Here is a 25,552-nt window from a genome sequence, read left to right as displayed (position 1 = left end):
TCTCGGAGCCAGTTAACAACTGATCACTCAGAACCCTGTGTGCAGCTTAAAGAATCTAAATTCATGCCAGACATTGGAAAACTGGAAAAGCGAGGGCAAGGATCACACTAAACTGATAAGATCTGCATTTTAATTTAATTTTAAATGAAGCTTCTTAAACATTTTAAAAACCTTATTTACTTTACATACAACAATAGTTTAGTTATATATTATAGACTTATAGAAAGAGACCTTCTAAAAACGTTAAAATGTATTACTGGCATGCGAAACCTTAAATTAGAGTGAATAAATGAAGACTCGGCACACCACTTCTGAAAGGTTGCCGACCCCTGGCCTAACCCAACACTGAATGCTTTTGAAAATAACATTCATGTGCAAAAAGCCTAGGTCCCAACCACAGATCTTCCACCTTGTTCATGTAAGGGTTATCCACATAATCTGCCCTGTCTCTCACCACCTTTGCAGTATAATCATTAGGTAGACAGAGATGGAACATATTTTTGAGAAATCTGACCTGGCAGATTTTCCATTTCTTTACCCAGGAGGAATGTATGGCCCAAAGTAAGCAGTCAGCTAAAAGATCACTCAAATAAAAAAAAATGAATGTTAATGTAGTGCTGTAGAAACTGTGACTGTTCTATTTCAAAAAGCCCTATTAGTCCGTTTTATTTCAGGGGAAGAAAGTAAAAACCATTAGAAAGCATGGTCTTCTAAACATAGAGATTTCTATTTAATTTTTGTAATCTCAAAATTTAAGATAGAAATTCACAGTGAGAGGTGATTTCTTACTCTATTCCGAATGGACATGATATTCATACCTGGAGCTCAGTCCAATATTCTGAATCATTGCATGTGTTTTAAAGTATGCTTCTGTTTTAGGAGGAGAATGAGGTCACACCCTTAAGCAATCCAGAGCAAGTGTAGATCTTGTGAACAACAATAAAACAAGAAGTACTGTAGTTGGTATTAATTACAATTTCAAAGAAATGCTCCTCTACAGAATGGAACTGCTCCCACTGTATGAAGTTATTCAACATTTCCTCCACAAGCTACAGCAGATACATCCGCTAAAAACCTATGAAAAAAATTATCCTCCAAACAGTTCTACTTTACTACATGATCAGGAAAGAATGCTAGCATTGAGATATGTTCATTGAGAATAATCTATGTAGGGTAATGATAGAAGCCCCATCACTTAGGCTGTTTCAAATAGATTGGACAAAGAAAAGGCGTATACTGTATGCTGTGAGAAACAGTCCTTCACTGGTCACTAGTTATAGATAAGATGAGCAAATACCTCTTTTCCATTGCTAATTTCTGTGGTAAGAGCAAAGTAATCTAAAATATGAGCTGCCTTAGATAAAAGAAACCCAAAATAACTTTTAGGAAACTCACGTTTTTCTCAGATTGAATGATGATACCACAGAATAGCCAGTACAAGGACTGCAGTAACACTGTTGTGTCAACAAGAATTAATCCCTGTGTATCATATATGAAAAACTTTTCTGGAGATGGTCACCTGGGCTCTGCTAGACCTTTGCACCAACAGAGTCAGTTATGTGGCTAATAAGAGTTTTAAATGTGTCAATCTCCTACTTTCTGCGGAAGTGAAATGGATCCTTTTACTCACCTGAGTATGGCTCTCTTTTAGACCTGAGTGCACAGTAGAACCCCATTTATCCAACCCTCCATTATCTGGCTCTGTGTATTAACCAAACAACCAGCGCGCACAGGTCCAGAAGCAGGCAATCTCTCCTCTGGCCATTAGATGGGGCTGCAGCCTTGCACTTTCCCATTCTCCGGATTATCCATTTTTTTGATTATCCGATCAGGCCCCAGTCCCTGTTAGATTGGATATATGGGGTTCTGCTCTATTTAATTGGAGTACAACTGCCTGTTTTCCAATCTAAAGCAGTAGCAATTCTTTCGCTATCCACTAGGATGCAGTACTCCTTAGCAGTCAGAGCTCATGCAATAAAAGGCCCTTAGTTAAATAAACTGGTGCTGCTTCTTTGAGTGATGTCCCTGTGGGTGCTCCACCTTAGGTGTCCGTGCGCCCCTGTGCTCGTAATGGGAGAATTATGGTAGCAGTACACATGCGCGGTCCCCGTCTCACACTGCTTCAGGTGGTTAACTGATGCTGTTCCTTCTCTACCACCATTGATTCGAGTCGGAGCAGCTAGCAGCGCCTCGCAGCTTTCTGAGTAGCATTGTTTCCCTTAGTTTTAGTTTTCAGTTAGAATAGTTAGTGTTAGTACTTTATCCCTGTCCTTCCGTTTTTCTCCTCATAGGGCTGTAGGTTTTCATTTTTTTCACTGCCACAGCATTGTATTTGTGTCCCCCACTCCCCCTTATGGGAAGAGTACGCTCCCAGAGGGGCATACCTGGCTCCCCAGGGTTCAAACACTGCATTACCTGCAGGCTTTCTATACCTCTCACAGTGCGTCTGGTGTCTCAGCAAGACATACACTGCAGAAGTGCTCCCACTCTCACAGTCTGAAAGGTGAGAGATCTCAACTTAAACTTCTCTTCATGGAGAAGTCTCTTCTCCTGGTGTCTGAGCCTGAGGTACGCACTCCATGTGGCCAGAAATCGCCGACTGCAGCCCCTTCTTCCATGGCCTGGGCTCCCGATCAGCGCACCAAGAAGGCAGCAAAAAAAAACTGGGGTACCACGGCCCCGACCTTGGAGTTGGCCAAGAAAAGGCGCACCGCTAATGGGCAAACATTCCCGGTACTGACTGCACTGGCCATGTCAACGGCCGAAACAGTGAGACCCTCCGAACTGTTGGTGCCAAACAAAAACTGCCAAGCAGCCGAGCTCAGACATAGGTACCAAGGGGAAAATGAAATCCTATGCCACAGTACCACCAGACATGACTAAACACTGGTAGTGAGCACCTCAGCACCCCCGCTGCTAATGATGCCACCTAATGCGGACATTGTGCACTCCAGTCAAACACCAATACCAAGAGGTTTGTTTCAACATATGGTACTGAACCCTACAACACCCACGGTACCGATGCCATATGCTTTGCAGCAATTCCTGCGCCAAAAAGACCTTATCGTCTCTTCTGTACTGGAGTTTCCCATCCTTAGCAGCAGTGGTACCTTGGTCCTTGTGGTATCTAGTCAACTCAGCTCTCCATCTCTTTATGTTTCACAGTTCTCGAGTGAGGATGAAGATGGAGACAAGGATGTTGGGGACTCTCCACAACATTCCTCCCCTGTGGATACTCCTATCACGCATGCTGCTCCATGCAAGGGCTACCCAGCAAACCTTCCAAACCAACCCTGGTATGGGCACCCCTGGATGCCCACTATGCTCTTCCCACAACAATGGCCATTTTGGAGACCGTGGGCAGCATATCCACAACAACAACAGCCCTCAACCTCCAGGATGCATATTTTCATATATCCATCTATCACATCAAAAATGTCTATGATTTGCAGTAGGACAAGATCATTTCCAATACAAAGGTCTACCCTTCGGCCTTTCCATTGCGCCATGGGTATTTTCAAAGGTACTAGCCGTAATAGCTGCCTACCTGCGCAGAGTGTGAATCATGATATTTCCCTACTTGGACAATTGTCTGTGAAAGCACCAACGCTGCAGGGAGCAATAGAGTCCACCGAACACACTATAACTCTGTTTATGAGGTTAGGCCTTCAGGTAAACATACAAAAATCTACACCTGGAATTTATTGGGGGAGACCTCAAACTCTCTTGAGGCATCTGCCTCCCTACCAACAAAACGATTTCTAACTTTAACCAATTTGATCTCCATGGCGCAAAACAGCCCGAAGCTTCTGCCAAACCTCGCCTACAAATTCTAGGCCACATGGCTGCCATTATCTTCATAATCAGACACACAAGACTACATATGTGGTGTCTACAAGCCTGGCTCCAGGCAAATTATATCCCATATAGTCACAGTATAAACGAGCACCTCACCATGCTGGATACAATAAAAGACTTCCTTTTATGGTGGACCAATCCAGACAACATGCCTTTCCTACAGAATCCACCATTGCTCACCATCACCACGAAGGCATCCCTTCTAGGTTAGGGAGCACACCTGAAACCACACTTTATACAGGGCTGATGGTCCACGACGGATTTCCATCTTCATATAAACCTCCTAGAACTGTGAGCAGTTCGGAACGTTTGCTCCCACTTCTTACTGATAATCAAAGACAAGACAGCTCAGATCCTCATCGACAACGTGGCTTGTATGTTTTACATAAACGGACAACGGGAAGCGCAATCACACACTCTGTGTGGAAGCCATGTGACTCTAGCTGTGGTTCCTTCCACTGGAGGGCAGCGCTCTGAAGTCACCTAAAGTGGAGCACGCACAGGGACATGACCTGAAGAAGAAGAGAAGGTTACTCACTTTGTGCAGTAACGGAGGTTCTTTGAGATGTGTTTCCCTGTGGGTGCTCCACTACCCTCCCTCCTCCCCTCTACTTCAGAGTTTAGGAAAGGAACAGAGAGGGGGTTGGTTGCACAGCACCTGTTAACCACCTGAAGCGGCGTGAGATGGGGACCATGCATGTGCAACCCAACTGAGCACTGCTACCATAAAGGTCCGATTAGTAGCACAGGGGTGCACGGACACCTAAAGTGGAACATCCATAGGTACACATCTCAAAGAACCTCCGTTACTGCACAAGGTGAGTAACTGTCTTTCTAACACCTGCAGATTTCAAACAAAAAACCAAAGTCTCTTGTCAATCTCAGTGTATACTGTAGAATGTATAGAACAGACCGTACTTTATAGCTTTAGCTTGACTGTAAATGTAAGTTAAGTCAGCCAGAGATAAAAAACAAGATGGCTTTTAATTTTTACAATTACAGATTTGTACTATAAGGGGCTGCCGTTGGAGAGAGGGCATGAGACTGCAAACCAGTCTGTTTGTCAAGTTACTGTTTTTGTTCTGTGGACATGGCATCTTGTTGCAAATATTTCTTCTTGTGCCGCCAGATGTGTAGGCTTGGCCAACACAAACCAATCTGCAAAGTGTTACGTGATGGAATCATGCGGGTGGGAAAGACCATGGCGCAAAAGGTGACAGATGAGCTAGTGAGCGAATGGTTTAACCAGCCTTGGGGCAGTGAGGAGTGTGACAATCATTCCAGGCTCAAACTTTATGCGCAAGTTTGCCGGCATCACCTAGGTAAGTGAAGTTGTTGGGATAAAAATAAGATTGTTTTGTTTTGGGTTATGGGGGAGGGGGAAACAACTTTCCCTGTAAATGCATTTATGATCTGTAAAATGATAGTAAAAATAACTTTGTGGGGCTCCATTTTAATGGTCTCTCCGTGACTTCCATATTACATTTATTCACTTTACAAGTAAAAAGATGTATTTTTTCTAACTCCCAGCCCTGTAAACTCATCTTGAGATCCAAAAGCCAATTTCTGTGTTCCTGCTGAGAAATCAAGTGTACTACTGAACATTTGCTCATCTATCCCAAAGGCCCTCTTGTGCAGGTTTAAACATACATATTGAGCTATTAGGGGTTAATGAGCACATCTAGGATGTTGTGTCACGTCATTGTGATTGAATGGTTCATCTGATGACTTACAGAGATTAGAACTACCTGACTAAAACTCAACCCAGCAAGACTAATTTAATAGGTATGGGTTGACTGAATCAACTGGAAGAATTTTTTGTAATGGCTATTTCATGTCCCCTGTTAAGCAGAGTATGCCCACTCTTTGTTCTAACTGGCTTGGGCCTTGGTTGAGAGAGGATCCAACTTCCTATGTGATCCCTTGGCAATTTATTATTTATATTAGTTTTGAGGAGCCCCAATCAAGGATCAGAATCCTATTGTCCTACACACTGTTGAATCACAGAACAGAAAGATGATGCCTGCCTGAAAGAGCTTATAGTATAAGTAAGACAAAAGACAACACGAAGATATAGACAGATGATGGAGCACAAGAAACAATGAGACAATGCTAGTCTGCATGATAGGTAATTGTCTCTGAACATCGACTACTGAACTGTTGATGAATTTAGATCACTGAAGTGTGCAAGTTGAGAGTCCTCTGATGTAATGGTAGTGGGGAGGACGCTAGTTTGTTTTCAGTGAAGTCCTGAAATGAGGAGGTCTTTGAGGTCACAGAGGTTGACAAGTACTTGACTATGCTGACCATGAGGGCTGACTTCACAGGCTTTAGAGAAGGGTAAGTTCAGGATAGTGTATGAGGGTTTGGGATAAGTGGGTGAGTAGTGGTAGATGTAATAGGTTAATTAGTAAAGGGATCATTTAATTATTTTGTTTTAAAAGTTATAAAATAAGAAGCTGGAGCATGGCGGGAGTTCTGTACCAGTTAGACTTAAATAATTATCATTCAATAAATAAAAATACCTATCTCTTATGGCACTTCCCTTCAGTAAATCTCAAAGTGCTTTTCAGAGGAGGTAAATACCATTATTCCCATTTCAGCTAGACCCCCTAGATCCAGCTGAGCTATTCTGGTGCAGAACCTTTTAGTAGTGGATGGATGGGGGTGGGGAAGGTAGCACTAAGCTATCTTTCTTCTCCCCTACTCTTTGGTCCAAACTGACTCTTAGCATAACTCAGAATGGCATTAGGGCTCAAGTAACACCAGCTAGAACAGACCTGAAAGTAAGTCTGCACTGCAAAAAAAATCCCGTGGCAGCGAATCTCAGAACTTGGGTTAACTGACTCAGGCTTGTGCTAAAGGGCTAAAAATATCAGTGGATTCCAGATCCCAGGCGGGAATGTCTACTCTGTTTTTAGTTCCATAGTGCAAGCCCCAGGAACCCGAGGCAGTTGGCCCAGGCTCTGAAACTCATTGCTGTAGCAGATCTCATTGCTGTAGCAGATATATATAGTGTAGACACACCATAAGTGCTCTGATACTGCTCTGCTGGCTTGGCCTCGCGCCATCCGTTAACGATTCCTATGCTTGGGAGAAGCACAGAGAGGTCAGAATCTAGCACATTTATCTTTAACGATTGCCAGTATCCCACTACTTCTTTCAGTTTGCTTTTAGCTTTCACTTACCACATAGCTGGGTAGAACCATTACCACACTGATTAATATGGTAGGTACTCCATGTTCACCCCCAGAAGTGTGTATTATGTGCGCAGTCCATGAAGTTGCATAAGGAGCAACCATAATTAAATTAAATCTCCCAGAATAGTAGTTCATGTAAAAAGGGCTTGAACTGACAAAGATAAAGATGCTCTCTTAATGGTCATTGTGAACTGTGAAGTAATTCATTTAGCTGTTTTTGAAGTTGAATGCCATCTACAGTGACAAATACAGTGTTATCACATCACAATCCAACCAGAAGTAATGACATGTCAGTAGTAATGTTTATTCACTTCCCCTTCTCTTCATACTGTAGGAACTCTGCAAAGGCAAGCCTGTACTTAGAGATAGTTGAATCACATTATTAAAAGGGACTAACTGCAGAATTGAGTCTACAATTAAATATTTATAATGGAAATTATACTCAACATTTTCCTTCTCCCTCAAATGTTCTGAAAGCCTAGTACTGTGTGACTTTACAGTGCTTTGTTTGGTGAGATCTGATACACTATCATTAATCTACCTTGTGTTTATACACTCTTTCAGCACCTTACTTAGCCACTCTGCAGCTTGACAGCAGCCTGTTGATACCACCTAAATACCAAACCTCAGCGCCAGCAAGCCAAGGGCAAGCAATGCCTGGGAACACTGGACCTGTACCCCCAAGTTCAACATGTCTGTCAGCTCCTGGGGCACCACCAACAGGCAGTTCCTTTAATTCCACGCCTAATGGTGGGACCACTAACCTTGTAGCAGGAAGTAGTTCAGCATCTGGATCCTCTGTGCCACAGTTGTCAGCATCTTCATCGACACCCAGCATTAACCAGATGAGCACTACCTCTTCTTCAGGGTTTAGTGGAACTGTGGGTCCAGGGCAAAACACCAGCACTGGGGGAAATTCTACAGACAGACCACCAGGGAGCACAGGTTCTGGAGGAGACACAGAACCTGGACAGAACTCATCACAGCAACAGCAAGAAGGACAGGAAAGGTAAATTACTAAATACCTGAATGAGCCCATGTATTACCAGTTCAGTTCCATAAGGTATGTCTACACTGCAACTAAACACCTGTAGCTGGCCTGTGTCTGTTGGCTCAGGCTTGCAGGGCTTGTGGCTGTAAAATTGCAGTATAGATGTTCAGACTTAAGCTGTAGCCAGGGCTCTGGGACCCCACGAGAGTGGAGCATCCCAGAGGCCAGGCACCAGCCTGAGCCCGAACATCTACATTGCACTTTTACAGCCCCACAAGCCCAAGTCAGCTGACGTGGACCAGCTGCAGGTGTTTAGTTGTGGTGTAGACATACTCTTATCTTCCTGCATTCATGACTCCTTCTCTTAAGCCACATGGACATTCCTGAAAGTGCAGGAGCTCCTTGCTTTCTGCACAGCCACTCAGAGCTGCTGCTATGGCAGTTGTGATTGCAACAGCTGTCTCTGATGTAAAGTAGGTGAACTTTATTCATCCTTTGTAGTAATTGAAATGAGTTTTATTATTTCACATTGTTTAGTTAAAGGAGACACTGTTATTGTTAATAGGCTCAAAATTTGACCCACAATTTTTTTCTTATCTATTTGCAAGCTAGGTGGTGGTCTGCATATAGAGATTTGTTAGCTGTTCAAAAAAAAATGCTACATTGCTGCTATTTCTTAAACCTATTCTGTCATTACAGCATTTCTAAATAACCCTGCAATAAGGAACCAGTGCGTGATTTTACAATGTCAGGGAATAGATTTCAGGGATAAGCAATTTCAGCTTGGGGCTGCTAAAGAGTCATTAGAAACAGGAATGTATAAAACATTATTTAAAAAATTAGAAAAATATGTTGCCACCATTTAAAAACTCTGCTTGCCTGAGGCAGATCTTTCTTGATGGGTAACTTTTTTCCCCTGTCACTTTTACAGTAACATATATTAGCAAGTAGATATTATGTTGATAAATTGTCATAATGTAACGGGTTAATGAGCTCTCATTCTTTAAGTAACAAGTTCAAATCGAGCCCTTTTTGAGGTTGTTATACTTCTGTTCAGTGGTCTATGCAAAATCTACCACTACAATTAGCACTAGTTGGCAGCCTCAGCAGAGTAGGTAGACTGAATGCCTTTCTCACCTCTATATGTTTGTCTCTCCTGTTCAGGGTTGAGGCACTTCCACAGGGGGGCAGTGTGGGGAAACCATTGCTGCAAGTGCTGTACCTCTTCTGTGAATAAACAGAGGCCTTCAGTCTCCTGTCATTCTTCCAGCTTTCTCCAGCACTAAAACAATTTGTATATTAATGACCACAAGCAGAAAATAGTATACTGTCATTCACTGATTCAGTGCTAATCATCTTTCTTGTAACATTCTTCAGAGCTAGACTGTTCTGGGTGTTTCAGATGGAGGGTGTATCACTCTTTTAACAAGCACCTTTAATAAATTATTAACAGGTACTTTGATGTGATGTAATCCTTTGGATAGATGTAACATCTTAGCAGCCATTATTCTTGGACTGTGTTTTTAGGGTTTTTTTCTCAATGTAAAAAACAGTCCTCCCCTTCAGACTCTTTCCCTACCCACCCTAACCCTTAGAACAAAACAATAATTAGACTTTGTAATTTGCTTATGCACTTACCAATACATGTCTTTCTAGTGTTACAGAGAGGGAGAGAATAGGGATTCCCACTGACCCAGAATCTGCAGACAGCCATGCCTATCCTCCAGCAGTTGTCATCTACATGGTGGATCCTTTTACCTACACCGCAGATGAGGAATCTGCCTCAGCCAACTACTGGCTGTTAAGTTTGATGCGATGCTACACAGAAATGTTGGATAACTTACCTGACAATATGAGGAATTCTTTCATTCTCCAGGTAATATTTTTAATCTTTTTACTTTAGAGATTCATTCTACCACATCAGACATTTGCTAACTGTAAAATGTAGGCTGGGATACTGTGTCTGAACATTGTGCCAAGTGCTGTTATGTACAATATTTAGATGATATTGTGTTATTAAATGGACAAGTAATGTGTTAAAATAATATCCTGGTTGTGACATAATGCAGGAAGGAGCCACAGTACTCTTAAATCATTTCCTTTGTGTATGTTCCAGAACATGTATTCTTCGTTGGGTGATTTCCAAACAGTAGATTACTTTCCATAGCACACAGAATGTGGTGGCATTGTCCCGGCAAAGGAGTGTTGTAGCTGTGTTTATTATGAATCTCTTTACTTTGTATATTCTGTGTCGCAGCCTGTTAATTATATTAACTTTTAAGGTGTTTTGTTTTGTTTGATGCAAGTGAAAAGATGCATAATGTGTACTACTGTGTTACTACCTCCTTGTTAAAATTTATCCTCATACAATCCTGAGTAGCTAGCGTTAGTTACTTACTGTGGAGTTATGCAAGGATTAAACTGATGTCACCAGGAGCAGAACGTGGCCCTTTATGCAGCCTGCTTGCATTTTCACTGTATGTCCTTGCCTCCTTCCCAGAGATGTGATTTTGGGTACATAGGCAATGACTCTGTGGGTGCTTCAGGGCTGGAGCACCCACGAAAAAAAATTAGCAGGTGGCTAGCACCTACCGGCAGCCAGCTCACTCTCGCCTGCAGCTCTGTGGATCAACTCCTCCTCCTCCCTCCCAGTTCCTCCCAGCTGTTCAGCAGTGTGCAGGAGGTGCTGGGAGGGTGGGGAAGGAGCAGGGATGAGGTGCACTTGGGGGAGGGGTGGAAAGAGATGGAGGAAGGCCTTGGGGGAAAAGGTGAAGTTGTGGCGGGGCCTGGGGCTGAGCAGGGTTTGAGCACCCCCTGGGGAAAATTAGAAGTGTTTGGGTACCTTGTTTCTTAGGTGCTCAATTTGACCAGGTAAAGGCCTCTGATTTTCAGACAGAGGTACACATCTTTCGTCTGAAAATCAGGCCCTCCTAAGGCATCTCAAGTTGGGCAACTAAAGACATTTGTCACTTTAAATAATCTTGGCCTTTTACTGTACTGCAGGACTTCTGCTCCCTGAAGTATTTCTGTCATCAAACATTATTTATTACAGTTTTGGTGTAAAATTTAATATTAGTATCCCAGCTGCATATTCTAGCATGGCTCACTCCAAGAGATTGAGCAGAAGATATTAAAGATGAAATAACCATCATCATTTCAATGACTGAAATATAATATGAGTAGATCCTGCACTACTTGAGATCAATAGTACATTTAGATCTCAGTTTGTGTAAAACAATAGGCTTGCCAATTCTCAATTCATCGTGTTTATTTTCTGTGTACCTGTAGTTTGGGGTTTGATTTATGGCATTTTGCCAAACCAAAAAAAAAAATGTTTATAGGCTTAGTATGATCCAGAAGTATAAAGAAGAGTCCTGCTACTGAAACCGAGATAAACAGATTATGAAGTTAAACACTATGGCACTTAAATTTGGTGGACAATATGCACCACAGATAATGTTCTTTATTGTTATTTATTATTATTATTTAGCATTTAAACTGAGGTAGTGCCTAAAGGCCATTGTGCTAGGCACTGTATTAAACATAATAAACGATGGACTCTGTCCCAATGAGCTTACTATCTAAAAGAAAAGACATTCAGCTCTAGAATACTGTATTTCTCAATGGTACATAAAGAAGGAGCTGAAGACAAGGCAGAGTACAGTGCACTTAATTCTCAACTAAAAAGGGACTTGCACTGAAAAGATTCTTTTTGTATCATTTGTTCTGTTTCTGAAAACATTTATTTTATTTATTTTCTTTCTTGGTTTTCCTGTTCTCATCCGCGAGGCTAGGCTCTGGCCACCAGACCTATCGTTTTTTATAGAGTAATCTTGATATTGTGGGCCTGTCTCTTCCGTGGAGAAATATTTATGTTTTGGGGGAATACATCTCATTTTGCCTTATGAATGTAATTGTATTGCAACAGTTAGTCACGCTATTGTGTGTAATATGACATTGGGATACAATTCACGATCACCATCACAGTTGGCCCACAGAACAAACCAATAAAAGTGGCTTCAAAGGGAAGGTCCCTTTACAGTGGTCACTAATAAAAGTTAACCTGTTTTAATAAGAGTAACCATATAGTTCCTGAGATTGCCACCGTTTTCTTCCTATATTAAGAAAAGGAGAACCACAGCTATATATAAGAGCTATGCTTGAAATGCAAAGTTCAGGGTGTTTAGCCCCAAGGTTTCAGTGAGGCCGTCTGAGAAATTCAGACCTGGGTTAAAAAACATGCTCAAGCTACAGGTTTCAGTAATGTTTGGGTATAGGGTTTTGATTTGCATCCACCTTCAGTGTCATATGTATGCTTCATGTCCTCTATCACAGACAAGCTGGTGATCTGACCTGACTTCCACTTACGAGATTCTGGTTTCATTGAGATTAAACATAAAAGCTGTCCCACTGTCTTTGGGTAATTCCTTTTAAACTCTAAACAGTTCCTCTCCATAATGCACTCCAGTAGGATGTATATACATAACTAGGTATTTTCCCTTTCCATACTGCAGTATGAAGCCAAAAGGTTGAGTTGAGCCAGAGGAGGAGTTTAGCAATGTAGAGGACATAGGCAAATCATCTCTCTCTTCTTCTGTTCATTGGTATTTACAAAGACATTGACAGAGGAAGCCAGTTTTCACTTTGAGCCTCTAGTAGGACAGTGGGCGTACCCCAGATTATTATCTACAGTTCAGTATCTTGTACAGAGGACAAGTAGTAATTATATTGGACTGGGGTTTGGGTGGCCCTGGGCTGCTGGAAAATAGGATTTTTTTCTGGCTTGCTGTGAAATATAACCATGTAAAATAAACTGTGGTTCAATATAGCATTGTTCATTCTCAGAAATACTTACGGCACCCAACACTATGGGGCCCCAGTCCTGATTGAAGCTTGTGGGTATTACCCTCATACAAACACAGCACTAGTATGCAAAGTGTCTGTAGTTGCTAAATGAAGAATGAATGCCAAGTCTAAATAAAACTGAATTTGACTTGATTTATTTCATGTTGCTGGGGTGAGAAGTAAGCCCTTTCAGTATTTCTAATCCTGATTTTTATTTTTTATACATAAATGTACAGATTGTGCCTTGCCAGTACATGCTGCAGACAATGAAGGATGAACAGGTTTTCTACATTCAGCACTTGAAGTCTTTGGCATTTTCAGTGTACTGCCAGTGCAGGCGACCACTGCCCACACAGATCCACATTAAGTCCCTTACTGGCTTTGGGCCAGCTGCCAGCATTGAGATGACCCTCAAGAACCCTGAGGTTAGTACTCTGACCAGGACAGCAAGGAGTCTGATTCAGGAGCTGATTTCGTTTCTCAGAACCCAGAAAGAATGAGTATGGGAAATACTCTAAGTAGCCAGTAGCTTTCTTCTTTTCAAGGTATTGGAGATGATGCTATAGGGAAAAGGAAAGACCAGTGAATAGGTCCATAGCCTAATGTGTCCATATACGAAATGGGCAGTTGTGCACATTCAGGTCTAATGTTCAGCTACCTATGGCAAAGGGTACATGGAGAAATCCCCTCTGGATTCTGTCACTTCTCATTAAATTACTATACTGGTCTATAGGGTATTAAGTGATTCTGTCTTTCATCTGATCCTAAATTTGCAAAGATTCCAGCTCTGTTTTCTGCATTTCAGAAGTCTCCAGTGAAGAATAATCCTTCCTATTTCCCAGGAATGTTCATCCTTTGGGAAATACCCTGGAGCTTACCTTTATTTAGATTTAACTAAATAAATATAAAAAACACTTAGCAAGGACATCTGGAGCCCAAGATGTTAATTAAAAATTCAGGTCCAAAATCATTATGAAACCAAAATATCAGCACATTTGCTCTCATACATATACCCAACAGGTATCAGAAACACGTTACAATCCAAATCAATCTCCCCACTTCTCAGAATTCCCAAAAGAAATCACAGCCTCAGTCCTCCTGTCCCCCAAAAACACAGAATGTCTCTTCAAACAGATGGACTCTGCAACATGCCTGTAGGTCAAGAATATTGGGCTAGTTTTGACCAAGGGGAACAGTGAATTCCAAAAACGAAGGACGCTCACAGAAAACACTCTGCCAGCAGCTCCCAGTCTTACTCTAATGGCGGCCCAGCACAAGAGCCTGTACTATTGTTCAGGTGTTGCATTTTGTAATAGTGCCATGACAATGTGGCATTATTTTGTAATGCGACACTTGAGCTTCTCCAGTTTATGTGCAGACAGCACAGTGGTCCCTGTGGTGCAGAACAGACAAGAACAGAGGGAGGAGAAGGGGGAGAGGAAAGAGGACTGGACAGGAGTGGAAAGGATCACCAAGAGAGAGGACGGGATAATAGATCTGACTGGGCAAATAGAGAGGAGAAGGGAAAGAAATGGATGAGTTTTGGTAAGGAAAGGAAAAGAAAGAGAGCAGCAGTGGGATGGAGCTCCAACCTGTATAAGAAACCAGAACATTACTTTTCTTCCTTTCTCCTCAAACCAATTTATTTATTCTTTCTTTGCCACCTTTTTAATTTTTGAAAGAGACAAAAGACGACAAAATTAACAGGACAAGAAAAGTAACATTTTCGCATGTAATTGTTTGTATTTAGTATACCACGAATGGGGAAAATGTCTGCTCTCTCCATGATACGTGCACTTCTCATCCATCCCCACCCCATCTTCAAAACGTATTCTCAGTTAACTAAAATGTTAGACATGCTAGCCCAGGGGTCGGCAATCTTTCAGAAGTGGTGTGCCGAGTCTTCATTTATTCACTCTGATTTAAGGTTTCATGTGCCAGTAATACATTTTAATGTTTTCAGAAGGTCTCTTTCAATAAGTCTATAATATATAACTAAACTCTTGTTGTATGTGAAGTAAATACATTTTTTAAAATGTTTAAGAAGCTTCATTTGAAGTTAAATTAAAATGCAGAGTCCCCCCCAGACCGGTGGCCAGGACCCGGCAGTGTGAGTGCCATTGAAAATCAGCTTGCGTACTGCCTTCGGCACATGTGCCATAACTTGCCTACTCGTGTGCTAGCCTATCAGTTCCTAGATCATTTACTATAGATCACCTATCCCTATCCACTAACCTCATTTGCTTTATAATTCCTTGACTGATACAACATAATGTTTGAGGAGGAGGTTTAGTAAGGTAATGATGATTACTGGGTAAGTATTGTTTCAGTGGTGATTGAAAGTATTTAAACACAGAGGCAAAACTGAATTAATACTTTAATTACAAACTGGGTGCTGAATAATCCTAGGGGGCGTCCCTCAAAATCTGGTAATTTTTTTACCTAAGTGAGTTAGTGATTACAGTAGAACTGATTAGCAGCAGGCCTGCTGTTCAGCTCGGACATTGAAACCTCCAAATAGCTCTGAAATTGGATTTAAAAGAAAAACAAAGGTTTGTACTTTGCAGGATTTCAGATACTTCATATTCATATTATGACTGCCTTTCATGACCCTTGCTACATGAGGTTATGTCAGCACCGTCTACATAGAAGCCCCTATTTTAAAAGGTTTATAACTTGATTCTGTCACTCCATTACTCATGAGTTATTAACTCGTCACTAACACATAAAAATATTTCTTAGATCAAATTGGCAGTAGTCTGTATATATTTAGCACATTTAGCAATTAAAACACCTGGCTGGGAGTCAGAAAATTGGCGTTTAAAGTCCTACTTCTGCCACAGACTTGCTACATGGCTTTGGGCAAGTCACAGCATCTTGTGCCTTAATTTTTTTATCTGTAAAAGGAAGATAAAAGTTCAGGAATATTTATAAATAAATTATAGTACACATAACTATTTTTAAAAATTTTACTCCTGAGGGAATTCTGCGCCAAAAAAATTAAAATTCTGGACAAAATTCTGCTAAATTCTACAAATTTTATTTGTCAAATAAATGTGAAGGCTCCAGCATGTATTGGGCAGCACAGGTCAATAGCTGCACAGAGGTGGGAGATCATTGTGCAGCTCTCGATCTCCCCACAGGACGTGCAGCGTGGGAGGCAGGCTCAGCAAGGCAGGATCCAAATGTGGAGGGGGTTAGTTGGGGGGGCTCTGGATGCACAGGGGCTTTTTGGGGTGTTCTGGGTAAAACAGTAATGGGACTCTGCAGGGGGGTCTAGGGGAAGGTGGTTAGGGCTCAGCAAGGTGGGGGTTGGGTGTGGGGGAATTGGGGCTCAGTGGGGCGATCGATGATCCAGGTGCAACTGGTTGGGGCTTGGTGAGGTGGGGATCTGAGTGTGGGTGGCTTGTTGGGGTGGTCCAAGTGCAGGGGGAGTGGGGCTCATCATGGGGGGTTCTGAGTGCAGGGGGATGAGGCTTGGTGGGTGGGTTTGGGTATGAGGGGATCTGGATGCATGGGAATTGGGCGGATGGGGGAGCAGCTCCCTGTACAGGAACCCCTCCCCCTGAAGATGAGGAGAAATGGGTACAGGAAGCGGGAGGAGGCGGTTTGCAGAGCTGCTTGCAGCTGGAGGAGAAATCTGGAGGTGGGTCTGACCTGGCCCTGGATGCCATGCAGAGGAAGAGGAAGTCCCATTCTCCCCAGCCCAGCCTGGACTAGCATCTGAGCTTGGCACAGGGTAGGAACCACCAGCCAGATCGTCCCCAGTCCCACCTCCTGCCCCACAGTGATATACCTCTCTGCTGGCTGTCCTGGACACCCAAAACATGTTGCTGGGGAGGGTTGTATGACCGCTTTTGTGGCTTCCTTTTGCTTCCCTGTCAGAAAGTCCTTTTTCTGCGAGGAATATAAATGCTGTGCATACGCAGTGGTGCAGAATTCCTCCAGGAGTAAAAAATTGCTAAGTTTCTGGGACTGTCTGAATTAGGTGACATTTATTAATGGTGATGGATTCCTTTATGTTCATCGGTTTCCAGGATATATTAGTTTGACTATGAATTCCTTGGCTTATACCTGTTTGTTTCATAACTTTCATATTTCTTCATGTTTATATCCCCATTCCATGTTATACATTTCTTATGCAAACCCTGCTTTAGATAACTCTGTACTGATCATGATGTTTCTGACTTTGATTACAGCGCCCCAGTCCAATTCAGCTGTACTCTCCTCCTTTCATACTGGCGCCCATCAAAGACAAACAAACAGAGCTGGGAGAGACATTTGGAGAGGCCAGTCAGAAATACAATGTACTCTTCGTTGGATATTGTTTGTCTCATGATCAGCGCTGGCTCCTGGCATCCTGCACTGACCTCCATGGCGAGCTGTTGGAAACCTGCATTGTAAATATCGATTTGCCAAACAGGTAGAAACTTTCAGTTTTATGTTGAGTTTGGGTTGACATTTCTCTGTTTACTTTGTTATCTGGCTGTTTGCACATCCCTTTCTAGACCCCTCTGTTATTAGGGTGATAACGTTTCTTTGTATTGATGGTTTGTGTCATAGATTACCAAGCGTGGAGTAAGAAAGTGGTTGCTTTATAAATGCCAACTGAGTGCATCTCCAAGTACTACTGCTCCAGTGCTCAGCACACTGATGCTCATTTTGTGACTGGGGCCTTTGGGCACTACTGCAATGCCTGTAATAAAAATAGAGGGAAAGACTCCTTTTTGATATTGGAATGTAAATGAGACACTCAGATCTTACCGTTCTTGGGGCAGTATAAGAGTTCAGTTAGAGAGAAAAAAGTGAAATAGTGACAACGGGATAGAAATCTGAAATTCTTCCTTCATTTCTGTTATCTCCAGATCAAGGAGGAGCAAAGTGTCTGCACGTAAAATTGGTCTGCAGAAGCTGTGGGAATGGTGCATTGGGATTGTACAGATGACATCACTGCCCTGGAGAGTTGTAATTGGGCGACTTGGAAGACTGGGCCACGGGGAGTTAAAAGGTAAGGACAGCTAAGGATGCCATGTGCTGAGGAGTAGAGCTACAAGCTAGTTTAGTGGTCAGGCACGATGGTTTAGTACAGGGGTCAGCAACCTTCAGAACTGGTGTGCCGAGTCTTCATTTATTCACTCTAAGTTAAGGTTTTGCGTGCCAGTCATACATTTTAATGTTTATAGAAGGTCTCTCTCTAGAAGTCTATATTATATAACTAAACTATTGTTGTATGTAAATTAAACAAGGTTTTTAAAATGTTTAAGAAGCTTCATTTAAAATGAAATTAAAATGCAAATCTTATCAGTTTAGTGCAGTGGTTCTTAACCTGAGGTGCGTGCACCTCATGGGGGTGCGAGATGCCCTTTCTGGGGATGTGAGACGTGAAATTTTTTTAGAAGGTGGGGGCGGCCGCATAGTGCTGGGCCCAGGCCAGGAGCAGAGCTCTGGGCTGGCTGCTGGTACCCCAGGCCAGCAGCGGGCTGAGCAGAGGTAGAGGCCCGGACCCCGGCTGGCAGGGGGCCAGGTGACTGGAACCCCAGACCAGCAGCAAGGTGAGTAGGGCCAGCGGCTGGTATCCCAGGCTGGCAGCAGGCTGAGCAGGGCCGATGACCAGGACCCAAGCTGGCAAGGGGCCAGCGGCCGGAACCTCAGACCAACAGCGGTCTGAGCGGGATGGCGGACAGAACCTCAGACCGGCTGTGGCTCACCAGCAGCAGTCTGGGGTTCTGGTCGCCGGCTCCTGCCAGCCAGGGTCCCGGCCGTTGGCCTCGCACAGCCTGCTGCCAGCTGGGGTTTCCATTCATCCGGGCTGAGCAGGCCAGCGCCTGGAATCCCAGCAGGCAGCAGTGTGCCAGTAAAGTGGGCTCACGTGCCACCGGTTGCCAACCCCTGGTTTAGTATATTGAACATGCTGCTGCAAACCAGGCACTATGGCTGGGAGTTAAAATTCCAACTCTGATACTAAGTCATTGTGTGGCCTGGACAAGTAATTTTATCCCTGTCTATACAATGGGGAAGACTATAGTCACTTGCTCACCTACTTCCCACAGGTGTGTGGATTAGCTAGTTACTATTTGAACAATAGTTTGAAAATGTACATTGCTATATGGTAAATATTATTATTATTATTATTATTACTACTTTTGCCAAATGCTTAAATAACACGTACATGTTAGTAGCTAAGGAAAAGACCAAAAGGAACAAGAGTTTCAGTGCAGTTTGGCCTGATGGGCCCTATTAGTGCTGAGCAATAACAAAAGCGCAAGGATAGCAATCGCAGGGAGACGAGTAAGCCAAAAGTGAAGTACAGCCTGGCATTACTGGATGGTGTAATACAGTAGCATAACATGTATAATTGTAACCCTGGAAATGTGATTTCTGTGGGTGGAAGTCCTGTCCTGGTCACAGTATAGCATAAGCTTAGGGTAACTGAGGAGCTGGCCCATGTGGATCCTGTCAGGGTATACTGTTCACAGGACAGTAGCAGATACAGGTTATGATCTGATTTCAAAACTTCAAACGGAAGCAACTCTACTGACTACAGTGAAGATACTGAGCAACATGTCAAAATTACATCAATTGCAAAGTAACTAAAAATGAACTGGTCACTAGGGTTTACTTAATATTAGGGTGAACCTTGTAGCCTGCAAGGGATGTCTAACGATTGGCATCCCCATTAGGGGATTGTGGACATTGACAGGGCACTATGGAGAATTTTACTTTTGATTTTCTTTCAGTGTAGCCTATGTGCAGAGAACTTCATTTCCCAAAGCTGATCCAAATTCCAAAACAAGATAAAATATTGAACAGGGTTAAAAAAATCAGTAATTGAATAACCTGGTATGGTATACGTTGAGGTAAGGTTGTAGGTCACCTCATTGTAAAGACTGCAGAACTAACTAAAATAACATTTGGTAGATAGCAATTTATAAATTATTCTTCCTTAAAATCAGATGAATATGTGGGCTAACAGAGTTATTTTTGGTAGCCTATGCATTGTAAGTACTTGGATGAATACTTTCTTTGGCAGACCACTGAATGACTATGCTGTAAAATTCCTTTTTCTGTCCCATACAGTAAAGCTGCAATCAGCTTGTGTTTACACTGAAATAAGTTTCTACTTGCATGTCTACAACACTCAAACAGTGATTACCAGAAACAGTCGTACAAACAAGATTTTGAGTCTAGCAATATGGTGGCACTCTGGTGCTGCCATGCAGTTGACCTCAGTTCCGTTTCTTGAGGTAGTATGAGACATCTTATCGCTTGACCTAACAGTGGCTGGAGTTATGCAGTTAGTACATAGATTGGAAGAGGAGTGTCTGGCTTCACTCAGGGAACGATCCCTTCTAATTTAAAGATCAGCACGCATAGGCCCTGAAAGGAGTTCCTCCTATCTTCAGCCAGGATGGTGGCTCTTGTGCAGGTCTGGGTGGATGATTCCACAGTGAAAAATGGAGCAACTCTTAGGGCTGGGATTGGGATATAGGTAAGACATCTAGTGCGTTTTGTTGTTTGAATTGGAGTGTGAAAAGTAATCTAGGCTGGAGGATAAAGATCTTATTTAAAACATTGTGCATTCTCCTCTTACATTAATCACCTAAGGTGTTGTAGTGACTTATTCAAAGCAATCCCAGATTCATGGGTTTGGAGCTAATTAAAATAAATCAGATGAGCAGCGTGTATCATTTTTTCTATACCAGCACACAGGCTAGCCATAGGGAGCTGATGCTTCAATCAGTGTAGGAAAAGAAGCAGAAATCACACTATCTTCAATTCAGCTAGTACACAAAAAGAAGGAGCATAAATTGGCTTTAGGAAGAAGCAGTTATCTCTCTCTTGGTTGGGGAATGAGGTGCCAATCACAGGGCTGTCCGTTAAAGTGGAGAGTGTGAAGGGGAACAAAGATTGAGAACTTAATTTAAAATCAGCAGATCCTTTCCCCTGCCTCTGAGTCTGTCTGCTTAGTTGGGGTTCCTGGTTGCTACTTTCAGAAGATTGACCTCAGAGTCTTGAACTGCTTTTGTCCTATCAGAGGAGATCCTCTGCCACTGTTTTACAGTGCATCTGAGTGCTCCTTTGAAGAAATATTCACCTTCACAGCTCTCTCTTTCTTTTTAATTGTAGCTCTGTGGCATTTTCTGGTCTTGTGCATGTGGAATTCATGTTGACCCAGCACTCAGATTTCAAGCACTCCAGTTTGCAGCATGTTAGTCAGATGAAAATAATTGTATTTCTACTTCCTCTGTAGAAAAAGGAACAGTTCAACTGAGAGATGATCTCATGGAAAGAATGCTCACACTGGAGTGACATTAAAGTAATAGGTCGTGGCAGGCAGTGCATTTCTGAAGGATTATTGCATGCTCTGGGTGCATTGTGAAGTAAGAGGCCAAAGGCGAAGTGTTTCAGCATTTCCAATTTCAGTAATCCCTCAGTTATGCACTGCTTAGAGTGTCTTACCGCTAAAAATTAAGAGGAAAAATAGTGTCTGTCTGTTTGAATGATTCACATTAGAAGGTAGTTCAGAAAGTGTCATTTGGATCCAGAGCTCTGATCCCATTTGTAATTATAAATCAGGTTGCTTTTATAAGGACATTTCTTCTGAACATTACCATCTTTCACAACATTCAGATGTTAGGGCAAACTACATTGCATGTGAGTGATAGAATGTGTTCGGCCAAGGACCTGTGAAATAGGAGCAAACTCTTATGCTTACTGAGCAACTGATCTTCAGCACTATGAAGGGGTAATAGCTGAGGTTTAGATTACATTAAGAGAAGAGGATTTTAGAATCCCACACTAATAGTTAAGGAATACCATCAACTGTTGCCGCCACCACTACTCAGATACAGTGGATCTTCTTGAGATAGCATATTTGACTTGAATGGCTGTGTAAGAAATGATTAAGAGGTCCAATGCAAAACTAATATTGCCAGAACTGTTACTGGAAGACATTCTGAGTGAAGCAACACCTCCTGAACCAGAAAACAATATCTGCTGTCTAACAAACAAAATGTACTTTACAGTAACTGTTTCATTCCTTGTTCGTATCTCCTGGGCTGCTTTTCATTACCAATAGAAGGAAAGATATTCCAGTGGTTAAGCAGAAGAAACAGTAGAACATGGCTTTATCCCAACTTTAACACAGAATCATTTTAAGTGACTTGCTCAAGTTCACAGTCTCTGTGTGGCCATCTCCATCTGTAAAATAGGGATTCTACTTTTCTACCTCAACGGGATGTTTTGAGGCTTAATTTATTAATGTTTGAGATCTCCAGATAGATGATGCCATAGAAGCACAAAGTGTTGTTAATATTTATTTTCAGCCAAACACTACCGTATTACAGAAGGTAGAAATAACATTACTGAGATATTTCCTGAGTTTTGTTACATTGTCTTGAAACTAACTGCATTTCAGACTGGAGTATCCTCCTTGGAGAATGTTCCCTGCAGACAATCAGCAAACAGCTGAAGGAAGTGTGCCGCATGTGTGGGATCTCAACAGCAGACTCTCCTTCTATCCTCAGTGCCTGCTTGGTGGCCATGGAGCCCCAGGGGTCCTTTGTAGTGATGCCAGGTAACTACAGAAATGCATGTTACTAAAACTTTCCCTTTTCCAGTCCACACTGGAATTGCGTCAAGCTGGGTGGTTTCTGGTCACAACAGTGAGACCTCACTGGGATGGATGAATGAAAGAAGAGCAAGAAAAGGTATAATTTGGGACAGCCCAGTGGACTATAGTAGTTCTTGGAATTGCAGTGCTGGAGGAGTTTACTTCCAGGAAGGAGATTTCTTTATGCCCTGTCAAGCTTATGGGTTCTCCTGGCAGCTTTATTTGGAAAGTCATGCCCTGGAGGAAGACTGGTTTCATATATTCAGCCTGAATAAATATATCACTATTGTATGGGCCCTGATGCAAAGAGGACTGCAAAAACTCCTGCTGTGTGAACTCTTCTGTGTGAAGGATCAAAAAGTGTGTGTGTGTGCGCGTCTTTGTGGGAAGGATGGGATGGTGGAGGGGAAGATTGGAATTGTGACTCACGTTGAAAGTGAGGCTAAAACCATGCCCCCCATAATATCCATTAGTTCTTGAAGGGGCCCTGCTATGTACAGAAATCCCCAAGGGGGAACCAAATTAAAGTGAGGTTCATGAGGCTCCTCAGTAGGTCTTGGAAGTTCCTGTGACAAGCAGGAGATGCTGTTGAGTATATCATGGAACAGGTTTCTGGCTTTAAGATTACCTGGATTGTTTAATATTACAAATAGGTTTCTTCCTCCTCCTCCGTTTCTCATTTGTAGTTATTTGTTTCTTTTTGTTGGTGTTTTTGTGCTTGAATTTATACTTCCTCTTCATCTTGGGGGAATGCTACATTTTATGTTGCTTTCTGTGAATTTGGGGAATTTTTCTTTTTTTTTTAAAATTTACAATCACTGTTCAATTCTTAGGCTAGGTCAGATTTTGATTAGCATTATGGATTGTAAATAAGTCTTCCATTTTTCAACAAACAAAAATTCACAGGTATTTTTGGCAATAAATGTCTTGCTTTAAAATCTGGGAGGGGGTTGATTGGTCGGTTGGGGTTTTTTTGTGGTGGGTTTTTTTTAATACACATTTGTAAACCTTTCCCTTCTCTTCTGTCACTTTTGTGATACTTTTAAGTGTGAGGTGGACTAAGGAGCAGCATGAGATGACGGAAGGAAAGATAGAGAGGGTTGCAGTATGAGAGGTCTGGTGGCTAGAGGTTCCATTTATACGCATAGTGTTGTGACCTTAAATTCATCAGGCTTTACCAATAAAAAGGCTTTTAGACTTAAAGCAAGAAACCTCAGAAAACATTTTTATTAGCATGCCATTCCAGATTACATGTCTAGTAATTTCATTGGCCTAAACACAAATATACAATATGTAGATTGAAGGTATTACCCAGACATGCAAGACTGAGGATTCATGATTCTGCCTTTGTTTCTGTCCTGAAAGATGCTGTCACCATGGGATCCGTGTTTGGTCGCAGTACTGCACTGAATCTGCAGTCATCTCAACTGAATACCCCTCAGGATGCCTCCTGTACGCACATCCTGGTATTTCCAACCTCTGCAACCATCCAGGTAGCTCCAGCAAATTATCCCAATGAGGATGGATTTAGCCCCAACAATGGTAAGTTAACTCTGGAGATAGTGTGATGGGTAAAGTATCCCTGTGTGCACTATGCCTTACAGATGATACTACTCTAGAGCAGGCCTGTTCCAGAGAGCACCAAAACTCTGAAGGGTCTGATTCTCCCCTCACAGGTTCCAGTAGGCTTTGTAAAGGTTCCATTTTTATCATTAGAAGTCGGTAAACATCAATTTAATGGTACACAAAAAAAATATTTCCATCAATAATAAGTGAAATGTAGAGATAGGTAAAATCAGAAAAATGCTGCTTGAGAACTTATTAGAGTTTGATTTACTTTGTATATGTTGACATGTGATGCTGATAATTTGTGTTTTAATGGTTAGAAGGCTTTAATTTGTGAATGTCAACCAATGTTCCCTTTAAGCTGTGTGACTGCATAGCTGTCTTTTATTGACAGTGCATCTCTAGTAGCTGGGAGTACAGCTGGCACCCGCATCCCACTCTGCCTAGCGGGGCAAGCTGAACTGTTTTGTCCAGGTTGGCAGGGAGCTGCCGTACAGGGGGAGGGGGAACCTGTGCCGCCACCACTGGGACAGGGATGTGCAGTCTGTGCGTACCTTCACACTCTCAGCTGTGATGGTAGCTCCCTCCTAAGAACCCCATGGGGTGGGGTTGGATGTGAGGCAGACCCTAAAATCCCTTCTCCCAAGGGGAAGCCTCAGGCCAGCAGGGATGGGTGGTAAGGAACAGAATGGGGACAGTATGTAGACCTGAGGCTCCTGGGAGGCGGTGGGTATAGGAGTCCTGGAGGAAAGGTGTGGGGCTCCTGCTTTTCCTGGGTTTCTAACTGTTGTGTAATTTTTAACTCAAATTTTTGAAACTAAATGTATTCTCAGTTTGTATTCCTGTGTCCCCCATATATGTATTTATTACTGAAATGTCACTTTAAAAATATCTTATCTTTTTCAATGTAAAGTTTCATAAGCTGCTGGCTGGGAGAACTTGATAAGATGGGCACAGCTCAAACGTAAACATTAGAAAATGTCTGAAGAGTTTTACATAATGAGTCTGTTGTACAAAAGAAGCCCCAGAACTGAACTTGCTGGTATTAGTCGAGGTCTATGAGCTCCTTTTTATTGAAGTAGTTGGAACAGTTTCATTTTTCCAGACAGGTATTGCATGCAGTGTTTTGCTATGTCAGCTGCAAACAGTTTAGGGTGTGACAGGTTCCTTGTTCGGTGCCAACAGCAGCGCAGAAAAAATGTAGTTCAACATTTAAAGACAATTAGCTTCTGGAGATGGTGGAAACTGAAACAACCAATGTCCTAGGCCAGGGGTCTCTTGAAACTGGAAAACATGTTTCTGTATTCAGTCAGTATGGGGTCATGTGTAAATGCTGTATTGAAGCTAAAGCAAAGAGGGCGTTTACAACTAGTAAAAAATAGAATGAATGGAAACAGGACTATCTGAAATGGCATTGAGTTCAGAAAGCTCATGGTGATGCAGTAAAAATTCTACACAACTGGAAACATGGCTTTGGAA

At 42.4% G+C, this 25,552-nt stretch overlaps 1 protein-coding gene across 4 annotated transcripts in view; it reads left to right on the top strand.

Moving 5' to 3' along the window:
• The window catches only part of MED13L (mediator complex subunit 13L), a 389,999-nt gene that overhangs the window by 342,624 nt on the left and 21,823 nt on the right, over window positions 1-25,552 (top strand). For all 4 annotated transcript variants that reach the window (XM_050924289.1, XM_050924288.1, XM_050924287.1 and 1 more), the window contains 8 exons: window positions 4,988-5,180; window positions 7,623-8,067; window positions 9,706-9,925; window positions 13,131-13,319; window positions 17,094-17,317; window positions 17,760-17,902; window positions 22,313-22,471; window positions 23,873-24,049. In XM_050924289.1, coding sequence (XP_050780246.1) covers window positions 4,988-5,180; window positions 7,623-8,067; window positions 9,706-9,925; window positions 13,131-13,319; window positions 17,094-17,317; window positions 17,760-17,902; window positions 22,313-22,471; window positions 23,873-24,049 — 1,750 coding nt within the window. The remainder of the gene's footprint in view (window positions 1-4,987; window positions 5,181-7,622; window positions 8,068-9,705; window positions 9,926-13,130; window positions 13,320-17,093; window positions 17,318-17,759; window positions 17,903-22,312; window positions 22,472-23,872; window positions 24,050-25,552) is intronic.

The sequence above is a fragment of the Gopherus flavomarginatus genome, chromosome 15 (assembly GCF_025201925.1).
Source record: "Gopherus flavomarginatus isolate rGopFla2 chromosome 15, rGopFla2.mat.asm, whole genome shotgun sequence".
Lineage (NCBI taxonomy): Eukaryota > Metazoa > Chordata > Testudines > Testudinidae > Gopherus > Gopherus flavomarginatus.
Note: the sequence above shows the minus strand (reverse complement) of the source record. Positions and strands in the feature narration are given on the sequence as shown.